Raw genomic sequence first — 19133 nt, 5'->3', positions numbered from 1 at the left:
AAAGAGACCATGTTTGTATGCGGCTTTATTAACTCAATTATATATAATTTTTTTACATTGTTTGCAAACTGATATGTGACTCGTATTAATGCCAAAATAACATGCAAAACAGGCAAGCCAAAAAACAAGTGAATGACGGATCGCCACTGGCTGTAGGTTGCTTTGATTAGAAGCATCTGCTCAATGACCATATTATGAGTCAGTGGGAAATTAGATAAGGACTCTTTATGTTCTTCCTGTTCCATACTAACCATCCTTCTCTCTCATTTCCTGCAGGACCCAGTCTGAGCCAGTAGTCAACTCCAGTGGAAGAGCCTCTGCCTGGGCTTTGCGGACCTTGCTTTACCTCCTATCTTTCCATCTGGGTCACTGGATCTCCTGACAACACCACTTTCTTAGGTCTTCCCCAAGACACGGCTCTATACCCCGGGGTGCTAACCCTGTCCATCTCCCTCTGGTTCCCTGGACCCACTTCACCCTCACCTCTCCCCCAGCAACCCTTCCCTTCCCTGGGCTGAGATAGAGATGTCTGTGCCCTCGGCCCATGAGTTTCACTGGCAGAGCCTGGCACGGCTGCCCAGCGGGCGTGTCTACCACTCCCTGGCGGAGGTGGGGGGGCAGATGTACATGCTGGGGGGCTGTGATGCTGCAGGGAGGCCCTCCCCAGCCCTAGAACTCTACTCTCCAGAGGTAGGTTGGCGCACACACACACACACACACACACACACACACACACACACACACACACACACACACACACACACACACACACACACACACACACACACACACACAGGATTAAACAAAGAACACACACAGTTCAAACATAACAGGACTAAACAACCATGTAATTACACTTTATTGATTGTTGTTATCAGGGGGATCGGTGGCTGAGCCTTCCCCCCATGCCCACCCCTCGGGCGGGTACGGCCGTGGCGGTGCTGGGCAAGCAGATCCTGGTGGTGGGCGGTGTAGGGGATGACCAGCGCCCTCTGAAGGTAGTAGAGGTGTACAACACAGAGGAGGGGAGGTGGAGGAAGAGGAGCGCCCTCAGAGAAGCACTGATGGGGGTGGCCATCATTGTGAAAGGTGTGTAGGGTGGGGGTTACTCACTGTTCATAGTTAGTTGCACATTCTATACATGACCAGAAACATGTTTTTGGCTCAGTTTTTACCTCCTCCCCTCGCTCCTCTCTCTCTACCCCCCTCTCTCTGTCTTTGTCTCTCTGTCTCTCTCTCACCTCTCTGTAGATGGACGTGCGTTGGCTGTAGGGGGTATGGGTGCAGACCTGCTCCCCCGTAGTATACTGCAGCAGTATGACATGAGGAAGGACGTGTGGGCACTACTGCCCCCTATGCCCACACCGCGGTATGACGCTACCGCACACCTGCTGGGCAACAAGATCTACGTGGCAGGTAGGGAAAGGGTGTGTGTGTGTGTGCATGTTTGAAAGTTTGCATGTGTAATGGGAAGGAGGAAAGGCGATACCTAGTCAGTTGCACAACTGAATGCATTCAACCGAAATGTGTCTCTGAATCATAGAGGTGCGGGGGTCTGCCTTAATTGACGTCCACATCATCAGCGCCCGCAGAGTATACTAAGTGTGTATGTTCTCTCTAGGTGGGCGTCAGTGTAAACGCACGTTGAAGGTCTTCGAGGTATACGACTCAGAGACACGCTCCTGGACTACACTACCCAACATGCCGTGCAAACGTTCGTACGGGGGCATGTTCTGGGACAGTTCGGGGAGGCTGTGTCTGCTGGGGGGGCTGAGGAAGGGAGGAGGCCACCAGAGCTCCAAATTCACCAAGAACGTCAACATCTTTGATACTAACCAGGGTATAAACCACCAAGAACACACACACACAAACACACATGTAAGTGCACTGATTTCCTTCTCCAGGAAGACAATAAAGTCCTATTCCACTACTATTCTACTCTATTCTATTTTAAAAGCCACACTGCACATCTGAGAGAGAGTTAGGAGAAAGACATCACTCTCTACATGTAGAATTTACAACACAATTACATGGTTGTTTAGTCCTGTTATGTTTAATCCTGTGTGTGTGTGTGTGTGTGTGTGTGTGTGTGTGTGTGTGTGTGTGTGTGTGTGTGTGTGTGTGTGTGTGTGTGTGTGTGTGTGTGTGTGTGTGTGTGTGTGTGTGTGTGTGTCTGTGTCTGTGTGTCTGTGTGTGTGTGTGTGTGTGTGTGTGTGTGTATTATACTGATAGTGTCTCCTATTAATTTTAAAGGTGCCTGTCAGACAGTCATCCTATTGAATTTCTCCCCAAAGAAAAATCATTCTCTAAATGTAAAAAGCTTGTCCCTGCTGGCTGCATGCTGCACACACACATCTCATATTCCTGGGAAAAAATGACTTATTTTTCGTCTCAAGAAATCTCTGAATAACAAAATATCAAATTGAGAAGAGACCAGGAAGAAAACAACGAGATCCATACCCAGCTTAAAAAACATCGATAAGTCATTTCAGACAGGAGGGTATTTTGTCACGCATTTGTATTTTTGTATTTTTCCCAAACGAAGCCAAATGAAAGGAGCAGTAGGAGTCTGAATATTAATCTAACACCTCAGTGAGAATGTCGGTGTGGCCGTCTGCCTGTCTGTGTTTTACTCCAGATATATTATACATTCATTTACTCTACCCTCCTCACACACACACACACACACACACACACACACACACACACACACACACACACACACACACACACACACACACACACACACACACACACACACACACACACACACACACACACACAGTAAACAATAAGACCTATTCACACCCCCCCCCCCAATCTAATCTAAGTGGAGATGAGATGGGAGACCAGCTATAGCTAGGAGGGAGATGTTTAAATTACAGGATTCAGAAACAGATTGCTTTATTATCTTTCTTTCCCCACAGAGTCTACAACTCACACACAGGGAATCTGGGATATTATACCCTGTATCGCAGTCATTGCTATACTTATCCATTCTTTAATGTCTTTAGAGAATGTTGACTGAAAACCAGTGTGCAAAATAGCAAAAAAAAACAGCACCCCCTGGGTGCCCAGGTCTAAGTTTGGGAAGCGCTGTACTATGGGGAAATATAATCACGTACCAAGCTGACCCCAAAGGATACTAAATTAAACGGCACATGGCAGAACTGAACTGACCCCACCAGATGCATCAGTCTGGGTGTTGAGCACATGGCGCGCTGCCTAGTGACTTTCCCCTGTCCCAGCCGTAAGAACAGCTATACTGGGAGAAGTGACATCCAAGAGATAAAACCTCACAAAAGATATCCATAATCCAGTGGGAGAGGCGCTGTTTAGAGAGCGCCCTGCCGCGAGCTGGATTAGCAAAACAGACAAAACGTTGATCACATAACCGGATATCGTGTGTCTGTTCAATGTACCTGCGTAAAGCACCGAACACAGGGCATGTAACCTCTGTTGCTCTTCAGACCCCTTGACTTTTCCCACATTTTGTTACGTTACAGCCTTATTTTAAAATGGATTCATTTGATTTTTTTCCCTCATCAATCTACACACAATACCGAGACAACGTACACCTTTCAGGAACCACACCACCAGGGGGTGAGCCCCTGGTGAGGTTCCATCAATTCCCACATGACACGCCGATACAGCGGACATGTACACTTTTAAAGTGGAGAATGCTTGTAAAGCCCCTATAAGAACATAAGTATGCCCTTCACAGAGCAGTGAAAAGTCCTTTATCTTGGCACCAGAGCTCAAACGCTTGTCACTTATACGCATACAGCCCTCTCGTGGAGGGCGCCCTTGCAGACTGAATGGTAGCAATAACATTCAGAGGTAAACCCCTAGCCATCAGATTAGGCCCATAGGAACAACTTCCATCACAGAAGCCATCATCCCCAGCAGGCACTGGTGAAAACGCCCTGTGACCCAGACAAAATTTGGCTAAGCAGAGCCGGAACCCGGACACCGTCCGTGAGTCTAGCTCGAGACCCAGAAACAGAATGCACTGAGTCAGACAGCTCTTTTTCTAGTTTCTTATGAAGCCTAGAGACTGAATACAGGACAGTAGCTCCCACCAGTCAATTGCTGTAATAGCCGGCGGCTCGTGAACATTCTGTTTGTAGATTCTGGAGATGCTTGTTGAGGGCACATTCTCTAAAATGAGACACAAACCCTTTTCGTAACCAGGAGTACCAGCAGTCCCATATCTTCGACACAGGAACCACTCAGATTGCCTGCTTCTGGAGATGGAGGATATTTCCTCCCTCAAAACGGGCACTGAGGCCTCGGGAACAGTCGACATGACGACGCTGCAGAAGTGTGGGGGACGCACAACCAATTGTAGCCTGTACCCTGACATCACTGTTCACATGATCCAGGGCGACACTGCGCATGCCAGCCATTGGTTGGAGCAGACAGTGATAATCCTGTGAAGTGTTATCTGAAGTGACTGGGAGAGATTGGTTCTTCTTCCATTCGCACCACTCTTGACGGCCGTGTGTCTGAACTTGGAGAAGGAAGACTTTTCATCTAACTCACATACAGGAGGAAACACTTTAAACAATGGTGAACACTGTGGAACTCTGTTGAAAAAACTGTGTTTATGTGCCAAGGTTTGCCTACCGATCGGCCCACTCTGGGTCCGGTGACCAGTGGCATACCCTCATTGGTTTAGGCGGTAAGATGCGTGCCGGTAACCGGTTGGCACCCAGCGCTGGACCGCATGCATTAAAAATAGACCCAGAAAAAAAACATTATCATGGAGGTTACCCTACCGACCAGTCATAGGTATTGGCGACAAAGCGCCTTGTAACCTAGCTGGGAATGGGACAGACAGCTCTGAAACAGTGACCCTTTCTATTTTAACAGACAGCTCATTTGGGGGCTCATATGAACCCCAGAGACCCCAGTGTGTGGGATAATAGCACGGTCGTGTCCAACCCTCCTCGTTCCCGTGACTCCGCTACCAACAACTAAACGCCTACAGAGCCCATAACCTGTATCACTAAACACCTCATAGGGACTAGTGAGCTACAGACAGGAATCAGCAATTAATCACAGTAATGAGCCACCTATGGGGGAGGGGCGCCCCCTTGTGGACAGTGTCCCATCTTGTCACTCACCCTGGGGAGATTGATATTCCCCTTGAACCCTGTGAATACTGTGGAAGGCGGGGTAACAAAGGGGGCAGCATTAAACATGGCCAAGCTTCCAACATACGTTGTGCTTCCGTGAGACTGTATAGCCTGCATAAAGCCTGGCCTCTTTACAGGCACAGGGGGCTTCGGCAACGGCTGACGTAATACCCCGTTTGCCAAACATGGGGCACTGTTGTCACAGTAATGTTTTTGTAGAGGGGCGCACTGGTCACTCAAACCCGTGCCAAGGCCTCTCGCTTTGGGGGTTACCCCAGCCAAATGCTCGGGAGGCTGCTTTTTCATCTGAGATGCACCCAAACCCCGTTTCCTTCACTCCCTCCAACTCAAGGAACTTTGTGTTTCCATAACGCAGAGGGAAAGCTAGTGAGTTTCACTCCTGGAAGTTAAGAATGCTAGCCAAAGTTAGCCAGGAGGCTTTTTAGCATATGATAGGCTAGCTAACCTTTTTGACCACAGCACAGTCCGTTTAGAATAACCAAGCAACTTAACACAACGTATACTAAACAAGAGAGCTGCCCCAGTAACTCCATCATGAGGAGGCAGGAATAGCTGGTAATAGCTAGCTTGCCTATGCAGTACTCGTTTAGCTAGCCAGGTCTCGAAAGTCCACGTAGCACCAGATCTGGCCACCCTCTCTCTTCGAGTAGCCTCCCGTAACCGGTGACAGAGCACACAGGAGATGGGTTGGGCTCAGGCAGCCACCGCATACCCCATTCCAATGCAGACAAGACATTTGCTCCGTCCAGCCAATCCATCTCCTGCTTTCTGCACCTTGGTCCCAGCCAAGGTACCGGCATCCAGGAAAGGAAAGTTGCCATCTGTAATTCCAAGCTTCCTCAAGGGAGTTTGTACGCAGTACGTGGCAATGTGCCCACAGACTGGTTGGAGCGAGGGGCCACCTGAGCGTGCTACAAGCCGAGACAAACTACACATAGATTGTTTGTATCTTTCAGAGAAATGCTATAACCGCATGACTGGGGGCTTGAAGTAATGAATCCGAGCCTCATGATTATCACCTGTGAAAGGCGAGCCTTCCAGCGAGGTGCGGATTTCATTGGTCTTGTCAGGCGTGATTGTAGATCCTTCAAACGAAGTTGCAAGAGTGCGACTGCCCATTGTATGTTGTACCCGAAGTTGACTGACTGAAAGGGAACCCCTGACTACCAAAGACTCTCTACAGAATTGTAGAAAACACATCACACCCATACACACTCCCATATGGCCCAGCACATACAGTACCAGTCAAATGTTTGGACACACCTGCTCATTCCAGGGTTTTTCTTTATTTTTACTATTTTCTACATTGTAGAATAACACTTAAGACATCAAAACTATGAAATACCATATGGAATCATGTAGTAACAAAAAAAGTGTTAAACAATTCCAAATATATTTTAAATTTGAGATTCTTCAAAGTAGCCACACTTTGCCTTGATGACAACGTTTCACACTCTTGGCATTCTCTCAACCAGCTTCACCTGGAATGCTTTTCCCACATATGCTGAGCACTTGTTGGCGGATTTTCCTTCACTCTGTGGTCCAACCCATTTCAATTGGGTTGAGGTCGGGTGATTGTGGAGGCCAGGTCATCTGATGCAGCACTCCATCACTCTCCTTCTTGGTCAAATAGCCCTTACACTGCCTGGAGGTATTGGGTCATTGTCCTGTTGAAAAACAAATGATAGTCCCACTAAGGGCATACAAGATGAGATGGTATATCGCTCCAGAATGCTGTGGTAGCCATGCTGGTTAAGTGTGCCTTGAATTCTAAATAAATCACAGACAGTGTCACCAGCAAAGCACCTCCACACCATCACACCTCCTCCTTCATGCTTCACGGTGGAAACCACACATGCAGAGATCATCTGTTCACCTACTCTGCATCTCACAAAGACACGGCGGTTGGAACCAAAAATCTCAAATTTGGACTCATTAGACCAAAGGACAGATTTCCACCGGTCTAATGTCCATTGCTTGTGTTTCTTGGCCCAAGCAAGTCTCTATTTATTATTGGTGTCCTTTAGTAGTGGTTTCTTTGCAGAAATTTGACCATGAAGGCCTGATTCATGCAGTCTCCTCTGAACTGTTGATGTTGAGGTGTGTCTATTACTTGAACTCTGTGAAGCATTTATTTGGGCTGCAATCTGAAGTGCAGTTAACTCTGATGAACTTATCCTCTGCAGCAGAGGTAACTCTGGGTCTTCCTTTCCTGTGGTGGTCCTCATGAGAGCCAGTTTCCTCATAGCGCTTGATGGTTTTTATGACTGCACTTGAAGAAACTTTCAAAGTTCTTGGCATTTTCCGGATTGACTGACCTTCATGTCTTAAAGTAATGATGGACGGCCATTTCTCTTTGCTTATTTGAGCTGTTCTTGCCATAATATGGACTTGGTCTTTTACCAAATAGGGCTATCTTCTGTATACCAACCCTACCTTGTCACAACACAACTGATTGGCTCAAATGCATTAAGAAGGGAAGAAATTCCACTATTTAACTTTTAACAAGAAACACCTGTTATTGAAATGCATTCTAGGTGACTACCTCATGAAGCTGGTTGAGAGAATGAGTGTGCAAAGTTGTCATCAAGGCAAAGACTGGCGACCTTGAAGAATCTTGTTTAACACTTTTTTGGTTACTACATGATTCCATATGTGTTATTTCATAGTTTTGATGTCTTCACTGTTATTCTACAATGTAGAAAATAGTGAAAAATGAAGAAAAACCCTGGAATGAGTAGGTGTATCTAAACGTTTGACTGGTGCTGTACATTAACTGCACCACTTCCTATAATATCTCCAGTCCCTGCTAGTTTAGCTATCTGTAGTAGAGCAACTAAACTCTCTGATCTGTCTTCCTGCTAGTGTGTTAGTGTGTTAGTGTGTTCCCCTCACTCTAAATCTGAAGGGAACTTACTTACTGCTGAATATGATATGTTTTAAAAAGTTATTTAGAGGAAACCCCTGAGAGTGCCAACCAGCCACCACTTCAACAACAAAGGCCTTGGCAGAGGAGTGTGCCCGTCGCCAGCTGTGCTCTGCCTTATTCCCTTTCAAGTTCAAGTCTGGGCTGGCATCAAAACACTTTATTAACACAGTGCTTTTATCTGCTGGTTCAGTTTCTCTCTCTTGCAGTCTCTCAATCTCTCTCTCCCTCTGTCTCTCTCTGTGGAGCTGTGGAGCTGATTGTGATGCCAGAAATACTTAACTTCCTACAGACAGATGAGGCACAACATAAAAGCTTAAAAAGAGTACTTGAAAAACGTACTGTGTATCCTCCCTAATTGCTGTTTCTCTGAAATAGTTTCACTGTCTTTAGCCGCACAAGTGTTTGCCTAAGTAGAAGTGTAAATAATATGCAATTCTACTCCAAAGGTCATCTCCTGCCAGACTGCAGGAGGGAAATATCTTGTTTTTCTCCTTTGAAGCAATTAAAATGTTCCGACTGGGTGGTTTCAAAGTGAAATTGTCTCTATCTTCTTATTTCCAATATCTTGGGCCCTGACCTGATAGTTTGGTGTGTGTGCGTGCATTGTGCCCAGATGTGAGTGCGAGGACATTTGTATTCATGGTGCGCACAGTATTATTATTGAGTTGTGATGCCACCAGCATTCAAGAACACCAAATTGTAGCTTGCAGAATTGGCAGAACAAAGAAAAATGTTTTATGCAGTGGTCAAAGTGGATTTTACAACACTTCAATGCCTCCACTAAAAAGTGGTTGACACTTGCACACATAAATGTTAACATCATCCTCTCCTGTCCCCCCAGGGTCATGGCTGAAGTCAGAGGACACGGTGGCCATGAAGACTAAGAGGGCTGACTTCGCCTCAGCTTTCCTCAGGGGCAGGATGGTTGTAGCAGGAGGACTTGGTGAGGGAGGGAGTGTGAATGTGTGTGTATATGTGCCTGTATATGTGTGTTTTTGTTGACACCTAGTTGGTCTTGACAACGTGTGATGGCCGGGTGTGGTCCCCAGGTCACCAACCCTCAGTTCTCGACACGGTGGAAGCCTTCCACCCTCAGAAGAGGAAGTGGGAGAGACTGGTTCCTATGGCAATGCCACGATGCTCCGCCTCCTCCATCGTCATCAGGGACCGCCTGCTGGTGGTTGGAGGAGTTAACCAGGTGCTGGAATATTGCTCTGCATGTTGTCACACACATAACGTTAACTAATTAACTTTTGTACATCGCGCTGGTCTGTACAATTGACCTTATTTTAGCGCCCAAAAAATGTAATACTTCCAGATCAACTGTAATATCAATACCATTGTAGAGCACAATTTCTCCCCTTTCCAACAAAATCAATGACGAGACCTTCATGATGCCCATCTCCGCATGATTCCATATGGCAATGAGCTCCGTCGGGTCTTTTTAAAAATGGCGGGTGGGGAAGCAAAACCTATTGCGTGATAGTGAGAAGGACAGATATGTAGTGTGGGGAAACGGCTTTTCTCACCCGATCTGTCCAACTTATCACCTCTAAAATGTAAATAAAACACTATAAAGAGTTTATATAATATGTCATTACATACCTATTTGAAGGTTTGTGTCGAATTTGAATCTGGTTTTTAGGGCACCGCTAAAGTTATCTTCAGAAGTTAACAGTGGCTTTGAGAGTCATGATGGCTTGCAAGTGATGAAGCAAAAAATGACTAGACATCCCCACTTACCCTGTCCCTGTCCCTGTCCCTGTCCCTGTCCCTTTCTTGTTTTTAATCTGCGAGAGAAGCGCTCCACCTGGTGGAGAGAGGCTGTAAGACACAGAATGAGTTGCATTGTGCGTGCTGTGCGTTACGTCATAACACGTCACAATTTAACGTACAGTGTCAGAGGGGTCCGTTATTTCAACTTTCCTCCGCAGATTTGTACGGAATGGAGTTCGTCACCGTTACACACACTTGTTTTTTGACTGTCTGTCTCTGTCTGTCTATAAGGTCCCTAGTTCAGCCCATGAGATCCTGTACGTGAAAGAGGAGGAGTGTCTGTAGGCTCAAGGACATGCCCCTTACATGATGATAGACAGCAGGATGACAGCAAGAAGATTCCTGGAACATTCTATTCAAGATCAGTGGCTCCAGTGCTTTCAGAACGGCTGCTGGTCTTGGACAAGTGCAATATTTTCCAAAGATCTACAGCACAATAGTAAGGAAGGGGAAGTCATGCCACAAACACAGAACATTGCTCTCTGCTGGGTTGTCTATACACACTCAAACAAACACAGATTAGATCCCACACACAGAATTGATCCCAATAATAACCATACTGACTCACAGCATCCAAATATACTCTACACAGACGAGGAGCTGGTTTTCTCTGTAAATAAGTTATATATACGAGTTTTAGTAATGAGAAGATTCCTCTGCACTGTGTGTGTGATATCCCTTTAGGGCAAGGCTCTCCAACCCTGTTCCTGGAGAGCTACCGTCCTGTAGGTTCACTTCAACCCTGTTCCTGGAGAGCTACCATCCTGTAGGTTCACTCCAACCCTGTTCCTGGAGAGCTACAGTCCTGTAGGTTCACTCCAACCCTGTTCCTGGAGAGCTACAGTCCTGTAGGTTGTCACTCCAACCCTGTTCCTGGAGAGCTACAGTCCTGTAGGTTCACTCCAACCCTGTTCCTGGAGAGCTACAGTCCTGTAGGTTCACTCCAACCCTGTTCCTGGAGAGCTACAGTCCTGTAGGTTCACTCCAACCCTGTTCCTGGAGAGCTACAGTCCTGTAGGTTGTCACTCCAACCCTGTTCCTGGAGAGCTACAGTCCTGTAGGTTCACTCCAACCCTGTTCCTGGAGAGCTACAGTCCTGTAGGTTCACTCCAACCCTGTTCCTGGAGAGCTACAGTCCTGTAGGTTCACTCCAACCCTGTTCCTGGAGAGCTACCGTCCTGTAGGATCACTCCAACCCTGTTCCTGGAGAGCTACCGTCCTGTAGGATCACTCCAACCCTGTTCCTGGAGAGCTACCATCCTATAGGTTCACTCCAACCCTGTTCCTGGAGAGCTACCGTCCTGTAGGTTCACTCCAACCCTGTTCCTGGAGAGCTACCGTCCTGTAGGATCACTCCAACCCTGTTCCTGGAGAGCTACCGTCCTGTAGGATCACTCCAACCCTGTTCCTGGAGAGCTACCGTCCTGTAGGTTCACTCCAACCCTGTTCCTGGAGAGCTACAGCCCTGTAGGTTCACTCCAACCCTGTTCCTGGAGAGCTACCGTCCTGTAGGTTCACTCCAACCCTGTTCCTGGAGAGCTACCGTCCTGTAGGTTCACTCCAACCCTGTTCCTGGAGAGCTACCGTCCTGTAGGATCACTCCAACCCTGTTCCTGGAGGGCTACCCAGTTAGAACTGGGGTTGGAGTGAAAACCTACAGGACAGTGGCTCTCCAGGAACAGGGTTGGTGTGAACCTACAGGACGGTAACTTTCCAGGAACAGGGTTGGAGAACCCTGCTTTAGAATGATCTTAGAAAGCTTAGAAAGGTCTTCAATATTTTTTAACTTTTACATATATTGTTGTAGACTTGCTGATTGCCTTGCATTAAATGTTTTTGACAGGAAATATAGATGGGATCTTAACAGTAAGTAAAGGCTAAAGTAAGGTAAAACAGTTTGTTTTGTTACTTAGAGTTCTATGTATATATTAGTTGTATATGAAATGTGTGCAGTTTGTCAACAGTTTGCTATTCATACTGTAGATGCAAATGACCTCATGTTAGTGTCCACCCATTTCTAGGGCCTAAAGTACAGTCAACTCCTGACGTACAGTATGCAGTTGCTTGGACTGGCATGAATACAAGCACTGTTTCCAGCTCCACTTAACTGCAGCATGCAGATATCCTGAGCCGGTCCAAATCATGTATCTGAAAAACTACACTGTACGGAAACAGAGTGCAATTATCCAAAGTTGACTGTTCCCACACATTTGATAGTGTAGCCTTTGTATTGGCTATGGCAATATGAATTCTATTGGTGTGATATCATACTTTCAAATATTAGTCAATGAGTATATAGTGTATATATCAAATGGTCTGTATTCAGTTGTGTTATTCAATCTTATTTAAGTTTTGTTTGGGAGAAAGTGCTCTTTAACATCCCAATATTAGAAAATATGTTATACTCATAGCTGCAATAATACTCTTTGGTTCATATGTTAGGGTTTGTCATTAGTGCACTGTGTATTGGCAATTGATTGATGTGAAATATCATTCATGAATAGCTTCATTCTCAGGATGTGATTTAATAAGCACAAACTAGTAGATGGATACTTCTACAGTCAGTATGGGTTCAATGAGATATTCTTCTAACTTGTTTAGAAAATAAAACAACAAGTTTTTTTTTTTAAATCCATAGAGTGCATCCAGTTCCTTCCTGTATCTAGTGTGCTTATATCTATATCATTTTTGTTTAATTGTTATCAATTCTCTGCATCTGGTCGGTGTTGCAATCTCACTATTCACCACTAGATGGCAATTAAACAACATATAAACTATAAACTGTGGGAGATAGTTCATCTCTAGCACAGAATTGACCCAAACATTCTAAACAGGCTTACAATCCTCACAGTGTTGGCACCATATACATAGCCACCATTTATGGTGTACGTATCCTTTTGTTCAACAGTCTTTTTGGTTTGAGAGTATCAATAGGCAGTGGCGGATTTACCATTAGGAAGAAGAGGCAATTGCCTCAGGCCTCACATCATCAAGGGGTCTCGTGAAATTATACTAGTAATGTTTGTTTTTTCTCCGCTTGAGGCCCCGCCATGCTCCATCTCAAGGCCCACTAACTGCTGCACCCCCCCCCTGACAGGGTTCCCGTGCATTGTTTCACATGATATGATTGCAAATGGGACTTTCAATGAGGTGTTTTCAGAGCGGGGCCAAGAAAAGAAAAAGAAAGATTTGATTTTAACAGAATAAGAATGACCTAAGTTAATGCATTTCTTTAGTAAAAAGACAAGTGCTGCTGATAGAACATGTGCTGTATGTGCAGCCCATGTATCTGATGCTGTCAGGTCAAAAGGAGTATGGCATGTCATGGACTACATATAGTAAGACAGGGGGCGCTGTTTCGCTGTTTTGCTCACTCGGATGTTTGGATACTGGAATTATTGTGGATGAATGTGAGAAGGTAGCCTACTTTTGAAGTGATTTGTTTGACAATCAGATGAAAACCTCATGATTGTGTTCATGGCACATTAAGAGGTGGGAGGGGTGGGGGGCTGGGCTCAGGCTGGCCTTTGCCTGGGGCCCCTGGCAATAGGTCAAAGCATGATAAAACAAATGATCCAAGTTCACACTAACTATGCAAACACACGCTCAGTTTTGTACCTTCTCCCTCAAACTCAATGACCCAGTGAATTTATAACTGTGCCCTGAAACACTTGTCTTTATAAAATACTAATTCCTCACCAAGGTGAGAAAAATAGGCAGGTTGACATTTACTGGGATGAGTCAGAACTGAGCGATTTCCGCTAGATAGTCCAGCTGCAACGTCAAAATTGGCTATATTGTAAAAAATCTAAAATGTGCTTTTTGTTCTTAATTTAAGGCTAGGGTTAAGGTTAGGCTTAAGGTTATGGTTAGGTTTAAAATCAGATTTTCTGACTTTGTGGCTGTGCCAGCTAGTAAACTTTCTGCAGAGCTGCCTCCTGAACAAGATTCATGACGAAAAATGCTAACCTGCGAAAAATAGGTGACACATAAGCATTACTCTTACATTTTTAAAGCACTGATTTACATGCCCTGTTTGACACACCATCGATTCAAAAGCAAGAGTTCTAGAATGTTGAAATGAACCATTGTAGAATGTTGGAGTGAAATGGAGTTTTAGAATGTATTGTGAACAGTTGAAATAAACATGTTATAAGCATCAATTACATTAACATTCCTCTTGTTCATCCACCACAGAGGAGATTTGTTGTGAATGGAAACGTCCGTTCTTTAATTCTAATGTTGTAACTTAGACTTCCTGTGTGTGATGACTGCTGGTGTCCATTTTTGGTTTAAATTCACCCCATGACCCCTCTTTGCCCCTACACACACACACTGAGTCACCACTGCCTAATGGTTTGTTTGCTTTCAGAGGAGAGAGGTTGCGTGTCCCAGGCTCGACTGTTTTCTGTGACCACTGTATTCTCCCCTGTGCTTTTTCCACATTATTAACTCAGGGTAATTGGCCTGCCTCTATGGCCCTGCCCTGCAGCACAGAGAGAGAGAAAGAGACATTATGATGGACAGAGGGACAGTTTCAGTTCAGACTAGTCGCATGATTAACTGTTCATTCGTGACTGCTGCCAACAGCCCATGATATGGGTAGGATCCATAACTGCTGTATCCTTTCAATTGATCACGGTCAGATTCAGTCAGCCCTAGGCTAATGGCTATGACATTGTCTTATGTCAGATTGTGAAATTCTCAGTCAAAGGACTAGTATCTCATAGGAGTGATGCCACCTGTCGAATGACAATGTGGCTACTGAGGATAGAGGGAGAAAAGTAGGGAAGGAAGGAAGTCATGGCTTCACCTTCAGCTCGTCTGTGTCAGAATATGATTGGTTGAGAGCATGTGACCAAGGCAGGAAGTGTTTCCCTGGCAGCAGGAAGTAACAATATGGTCAGAACATCACAGCCATCCTGCCATGAGGATTTCAATGTAACGTTGCTAACAATGGTGCCCAGGGCCGGCCCGCCCACTAGGCAGGAGTAGACCACCACCTAGAGCATTGCGGCGCTCAACCAACACTCCATCAAAGTCATCTAACATACACTGACTGGCCAGTTTATTAGGTACCACCCCGTTCACGAAAATGGATCGTTCCTACAGACAGTGAGTCAAGTGGCCGTGGCTTGCTATATACTGTAAATCAAGCAAACAGGCATCAAAGCATTCAGTTACTGTTTGATTGAACGTTAGAATGGGCAAAACGAGTGACCTAAGCGACTTTGAGCGTATGATCATCGATGTCAGGCCCGCCAGATCCACTATCTCAGAAACCGCTGCCCTCCTGGGCTTTTCACGCACAACAGTCTCTGGGGTTTCCCCAGAATGGTGCAACAAACAAAATACATCCAGTCATTGGGAATCCTGTGAGTGAAAACAGCTCGTTGATGAGAGAGGTCGAAGGTGAATGACAAGAATTGTGCAAGCTAACAGACAAATAATGGCGCAGTACAACAGTGGTGTGCAGAACGGCATTTCGGAATGCACAACTCGTAGATCCTTGTCACAGATGGGCTATTGCGGCAGACGACCACACCAGGTACCACTCCTATCAGCTAAAAACAATAAGAAGCGGCTCCAGTGGGCACACGATCACCAACACTGGACAATTGAGGAGTGGAAAAACATTGCCTGGTCCAACGAATCCCAGTTCTTGTTTCATCATGCTGATGGCAGAGTCAAGATTTGCCATGGACTCATGCTGCTGGTGGTGGTGGTGTACTGCCGTCCAGTCTACAGCAACTGTGTGATGCCATCACATCAGCATGGACCAACATCCCTGTGGAATGTTTCCGACTTGTAGAATCCATGCCCCGAATAATTCAGGCTGTTCTGGAGGCAAAGGGAAGCCCGGCCTGGTAGTAGATGAGTGTCCTAATAAACTGGCCGGTCAATGTAAATCATATAGCAGATATAACTTATGGTAGAAAGAGAAGGCCTATGTGGCCTTTTCTGTAGCCCACAGGGCAACCCGAATTTATGACAATGTCATGAGAAAGACACTTTTTACATCATGTGTGTTTCCAATCAAATAGCCTAAATGGCGCAATAGCAAATAAACATTTGCATCGTTGTGAATATGAATTAACATGTTAACAAACACACCATATCCTAAAAACAGGACAAAGTAAAATGGACAATAGCCTATGGAATGAAATTAGGCTACTCATGACTGCTGTCCCGGAGTTTCACTCACTGGGCTAAACTGTCATGATAATTAGCAATTTCAGGTTTGTAGGCTTAATCATCAATTTCTTAGCTGATCATGGCGAAGAAGAAAATACGAACCGCATTATCCAAGAAAAAGTGATGCCTGATAAACTTGGGTAGGCCAATAGCTGACATACAGTAGGTGGCGTGACATGTGAGTTTCATGTTTGGGGAAGCTAAGAATTTATTCTACCATTTCTACCATCTGTGTGACAGTTATGATTCTAATATTTGCATTTTCGTGGAAGTTTCATTTCAAATATAAGGTTTTTCTTAAACAAAATCGTTGTTACGTAGTTAATAAAACAAATCTGAATTAAAATTATAAAAAATCGAAAAGTTCAAATTCAACTAATGCGAGAGCACCAGCCTCTGCCTTATGGACACATTGATAGGTCTAAACCACGAGCCATTGGAAATGAGCGCATGGAACTCAGAGATAGCCTATTGGCAAATTGGCCAATTCAGCAGTAGGCCTATAACTCCCATTGTCAACTAAGTAAAAATACATAAAACTGACAAATAAAAACAGTAGAAAATATCCTGATGAAAATTCAGGTTCTTTCAATCACATTCATCTATCTACTCTGTCTGTCTGCCTCCCTTTCTATCTCTCTTGACTTGAGCTACTGCTAGTGAAGTGCAACATTGCATCAAATCAATCAACTGGCTAGCGAACTTGCAACATTGTATCAACTATTCTGGGCCCTCAGAGTTTCCACACCAGTGAGCTCAGGGCAGAGCTGTTTTTACACAAGGGGAAAGTGTTCAGGCATTTTATGATGTTTTAACTGGATATATGACATTTTGCTCTTTCACACTGAGGCTTGGGGATTATTGAGGGGGAGTGTGTTGGAAAGATTTTTCAAATACTGTGAGGAACTATTAGCTTATCGTTCGCAGTGGATGTAAAAATAGAAAAAAAGAGGACTTTGTTGACTTACTGTGTGAGGTGAAGAAAACAATGACTGACAAGCTCAGCTTATTATTAGTGGTGGTCAGATATCAGACAAACCCAAATGGGCACTTTCTAACATTTGCGCACAGCAGGCCAGGTAGCCTACTTTATGCTTGCGCAGGCGTGCACACTGTTCACATTAACAGGACAGAGAATCAAACCAGACACAAAACTCATAGGGCCTAAATGATGCTATGAAATAAACAAAAACTCGTTTCTCACAAGTGTAGCTGGTTGTGAGCTCTGCAAACAACGTTTCCACTCTGAGAATGAGAATGGTAAACGACTGTGATGCATTTACAGAAATACATGCATTTTTTAAGTCATGCTCTCTGGGGAAGTATTTTTAATGATCCTCTGGGGCTAAGTCATGCTCTCTGGGGAAGTATTTTAATGATCCTCTGGGGCTAAGTCATGCTCTCTGGGGAAGTATTTTAATGATCCTCTGGGGCTAAGTCATGCTCCCTGGTGAAGTATTTTAATGATCCTTTGGGGCTAAGTCATGCTCTCTGGTGAAGTATTTTAATGATCCTCTGGGGCTAAGTTATGCTCTCTGGGGAAGTATTTTAATGATCCTCTAGGGCTAAGTCATGCTCTCTGGGGAAGTATTTTAATGATCCTCTGGGGCTAAGTGATGCTCTCTGGGGAAGTATTTTAATGATCCTCTGGGGCTAAGTCATGCTCTCTGGTGAAGTATTTTAATGATCCTCTGGGGCTAAGTGATGCTCTCTGCGGAAGTATTTTAATGATCCTCTGGGGCTAAGTGATGCTCTCTGGGGAAGTATTTTAATGATCCTCTGGGGCTAAGTCATGCTCCCTGGGGAAGTATTTTAATGATCCTCTGGGGCTAAGTCATGCTCTCTGGTGAAGTATTTTAATGATCCTCTGGGGCTAAGTGATGCTCTCTGGGGAAGTATTTTAATGATCCTCTGGGGCTAAGTGATGCTCTCTGGGGAAGTATTTTAATGATCCTCTGGGGCTAAGTGATGCTCTCTGGGGAAGTATTTTAATGATCCTCTGGGGCTAAGTCATGCTCCCTGGGGAAGTATTTTAATGATCCTCTGGGGCTAAGTCATGCTCTCTGGTGAAGTATTTTGAATGATTTCATTTATTTCTGTAAAGACAGGAGCAATTATATAATTTTGCCAAATACATTTCAATTTACTTTAGGACACACTGCCTATGGTAAGCAGCTGATATTCAGAGTTTGAATAGCCAACATGATTAGTCTTAAGTCTGAAGCCAATGCAACTGCCTGTTTTACAAACCACATGGATAGGCATTCATAAAAGTGGATTCCGGCCGACACTGTATAGCCTAGGCTACAATTCTACTGCAGGAATAGGAGGAGGGAAGCATTTTTTTTGTCTCACCTAGGGCGGCATATAGACCAGGACCGGGATTGCATTGGTGCCCATCCCAGATCTTCAGTGAAGTGAGAAGAATTACTTTGTTTCACCTGTTTGCTGTTTTTCAGCAAATCAAAGTTTATTTGTCACATGCGCCGAATACAACAGGTGTAGTAGACCTTTCCGTGAAATGCTTACTTTCTGTGCTGTCTGTGGATATCTGAATATTTTGGTCTCGTCTGTTCCTGGGTCTTTAAACTTTCATCTTAACCTTGTCTTCTGCCTGACAAAGGATTTCTGTCTGAAATGCATTGGTCTTTAGTAATACTGTATTTAGTAGTACTGTCTACAGTACATGCACTTTTATTGAATTTCCATTGTCCTCCGGGAGTGGTTGAACATTTTTAGTAGTCAGTTTGCTCCTGGCTCTTTGAAAAGATCATATTTGACCAGAATGTCAAATAGACATGTCGCATCATTATTTTAAAAGTGAAATTATAAACCCATCTCTGGGGCATTTCCTGATGGACTTCTGAGACAGAGTGAGCTGTGTGTGTGTTTGTCTCACTTCCAACACACCGACCGTGTCATTGCGCAAAATAGTCGCAGCATCATCTGGATATGTATGCAACAAAAGTTCAACATTCACCTTCTGCTACCATTTCTGTCAAGCCGTCTACGCACACAGTTTGACACATACATTTGATAAATCCAACATATGCACCTCACCGAACTCACTG

The 19133-nt window shown here is 44.8% G+C and overlaps 1 protein-coding gene across 1 annotated transcript; it reads left to right on the top strand.

Annotated features, from left to right (window-relative positions):
• Window positions 1-525: 525 nt before the first annotated feature.
• On the top strand, window positions 526-10152 carry LOC120025111 (kelch domain-containing protein 8A-like). The gene is made up of 7 exons (XM_038969551.1): window positions 526-690; window positions 879-1089; window positions 1252-1416; window positions 1622-1840; window positions 8933-9034; window positions 9141-9289; window positions 10099-10152. The coding sequence occupies exons 1-7, from the start codon at window positions 526-528 to the stop codon at window positions 10150-10152; spliced, it is 1065 nt and encodes a 354-aa protein (XP_038825479.1).
• Window positions 10153-19133: the final 8981 nt, after the last annotated feature.

The sequence above is a fragment of the Salvelinus namaycush genome, chromosome 2 (genome assembly GCF_016432855.1).
Source record: "Salvelinus namaycush isolate Seneca chromosome 2, SaNama_1.0, whole genome shotgun sequence".
Lineage (NCBI taxonomy): Eukaryota > Metazoa > Chordata > Actinopteri > Salmoniformes > Salmonidae > Salvelinus > Salvelinus namaycush.
The sequence above is the reverse complement of the archived record's forward strand: the minus strand, read 5'-3'. Positions and strand labels throughout refer to the sequence as shown.

Bases quoted from the DNA above. Each gene is read 5' to 3' on its own strand.
- LOC120025111 (XM_038969551.1), top strand. From the start codon at position 526: ATGTCTGTGCCCTCGGCCCATGAGTTTCACTGGCAGAGCCTGGCACGG. The intron at 1,090-1,251 runs GTGTGTAGGGTG...ACCTCTCTGTAG, and splicing joins GGTGGCCATCATTGTGAAAG to ATGGACGTGCGTTGGCTGTA. The intron at 1,417-1,621 runs GTAGGGAAAGGG...TGTTCTCTCTAG, and splicing joins CAACAAGATCTACGTGGCAG to GTGGGCGTCAGTGTAAACGC.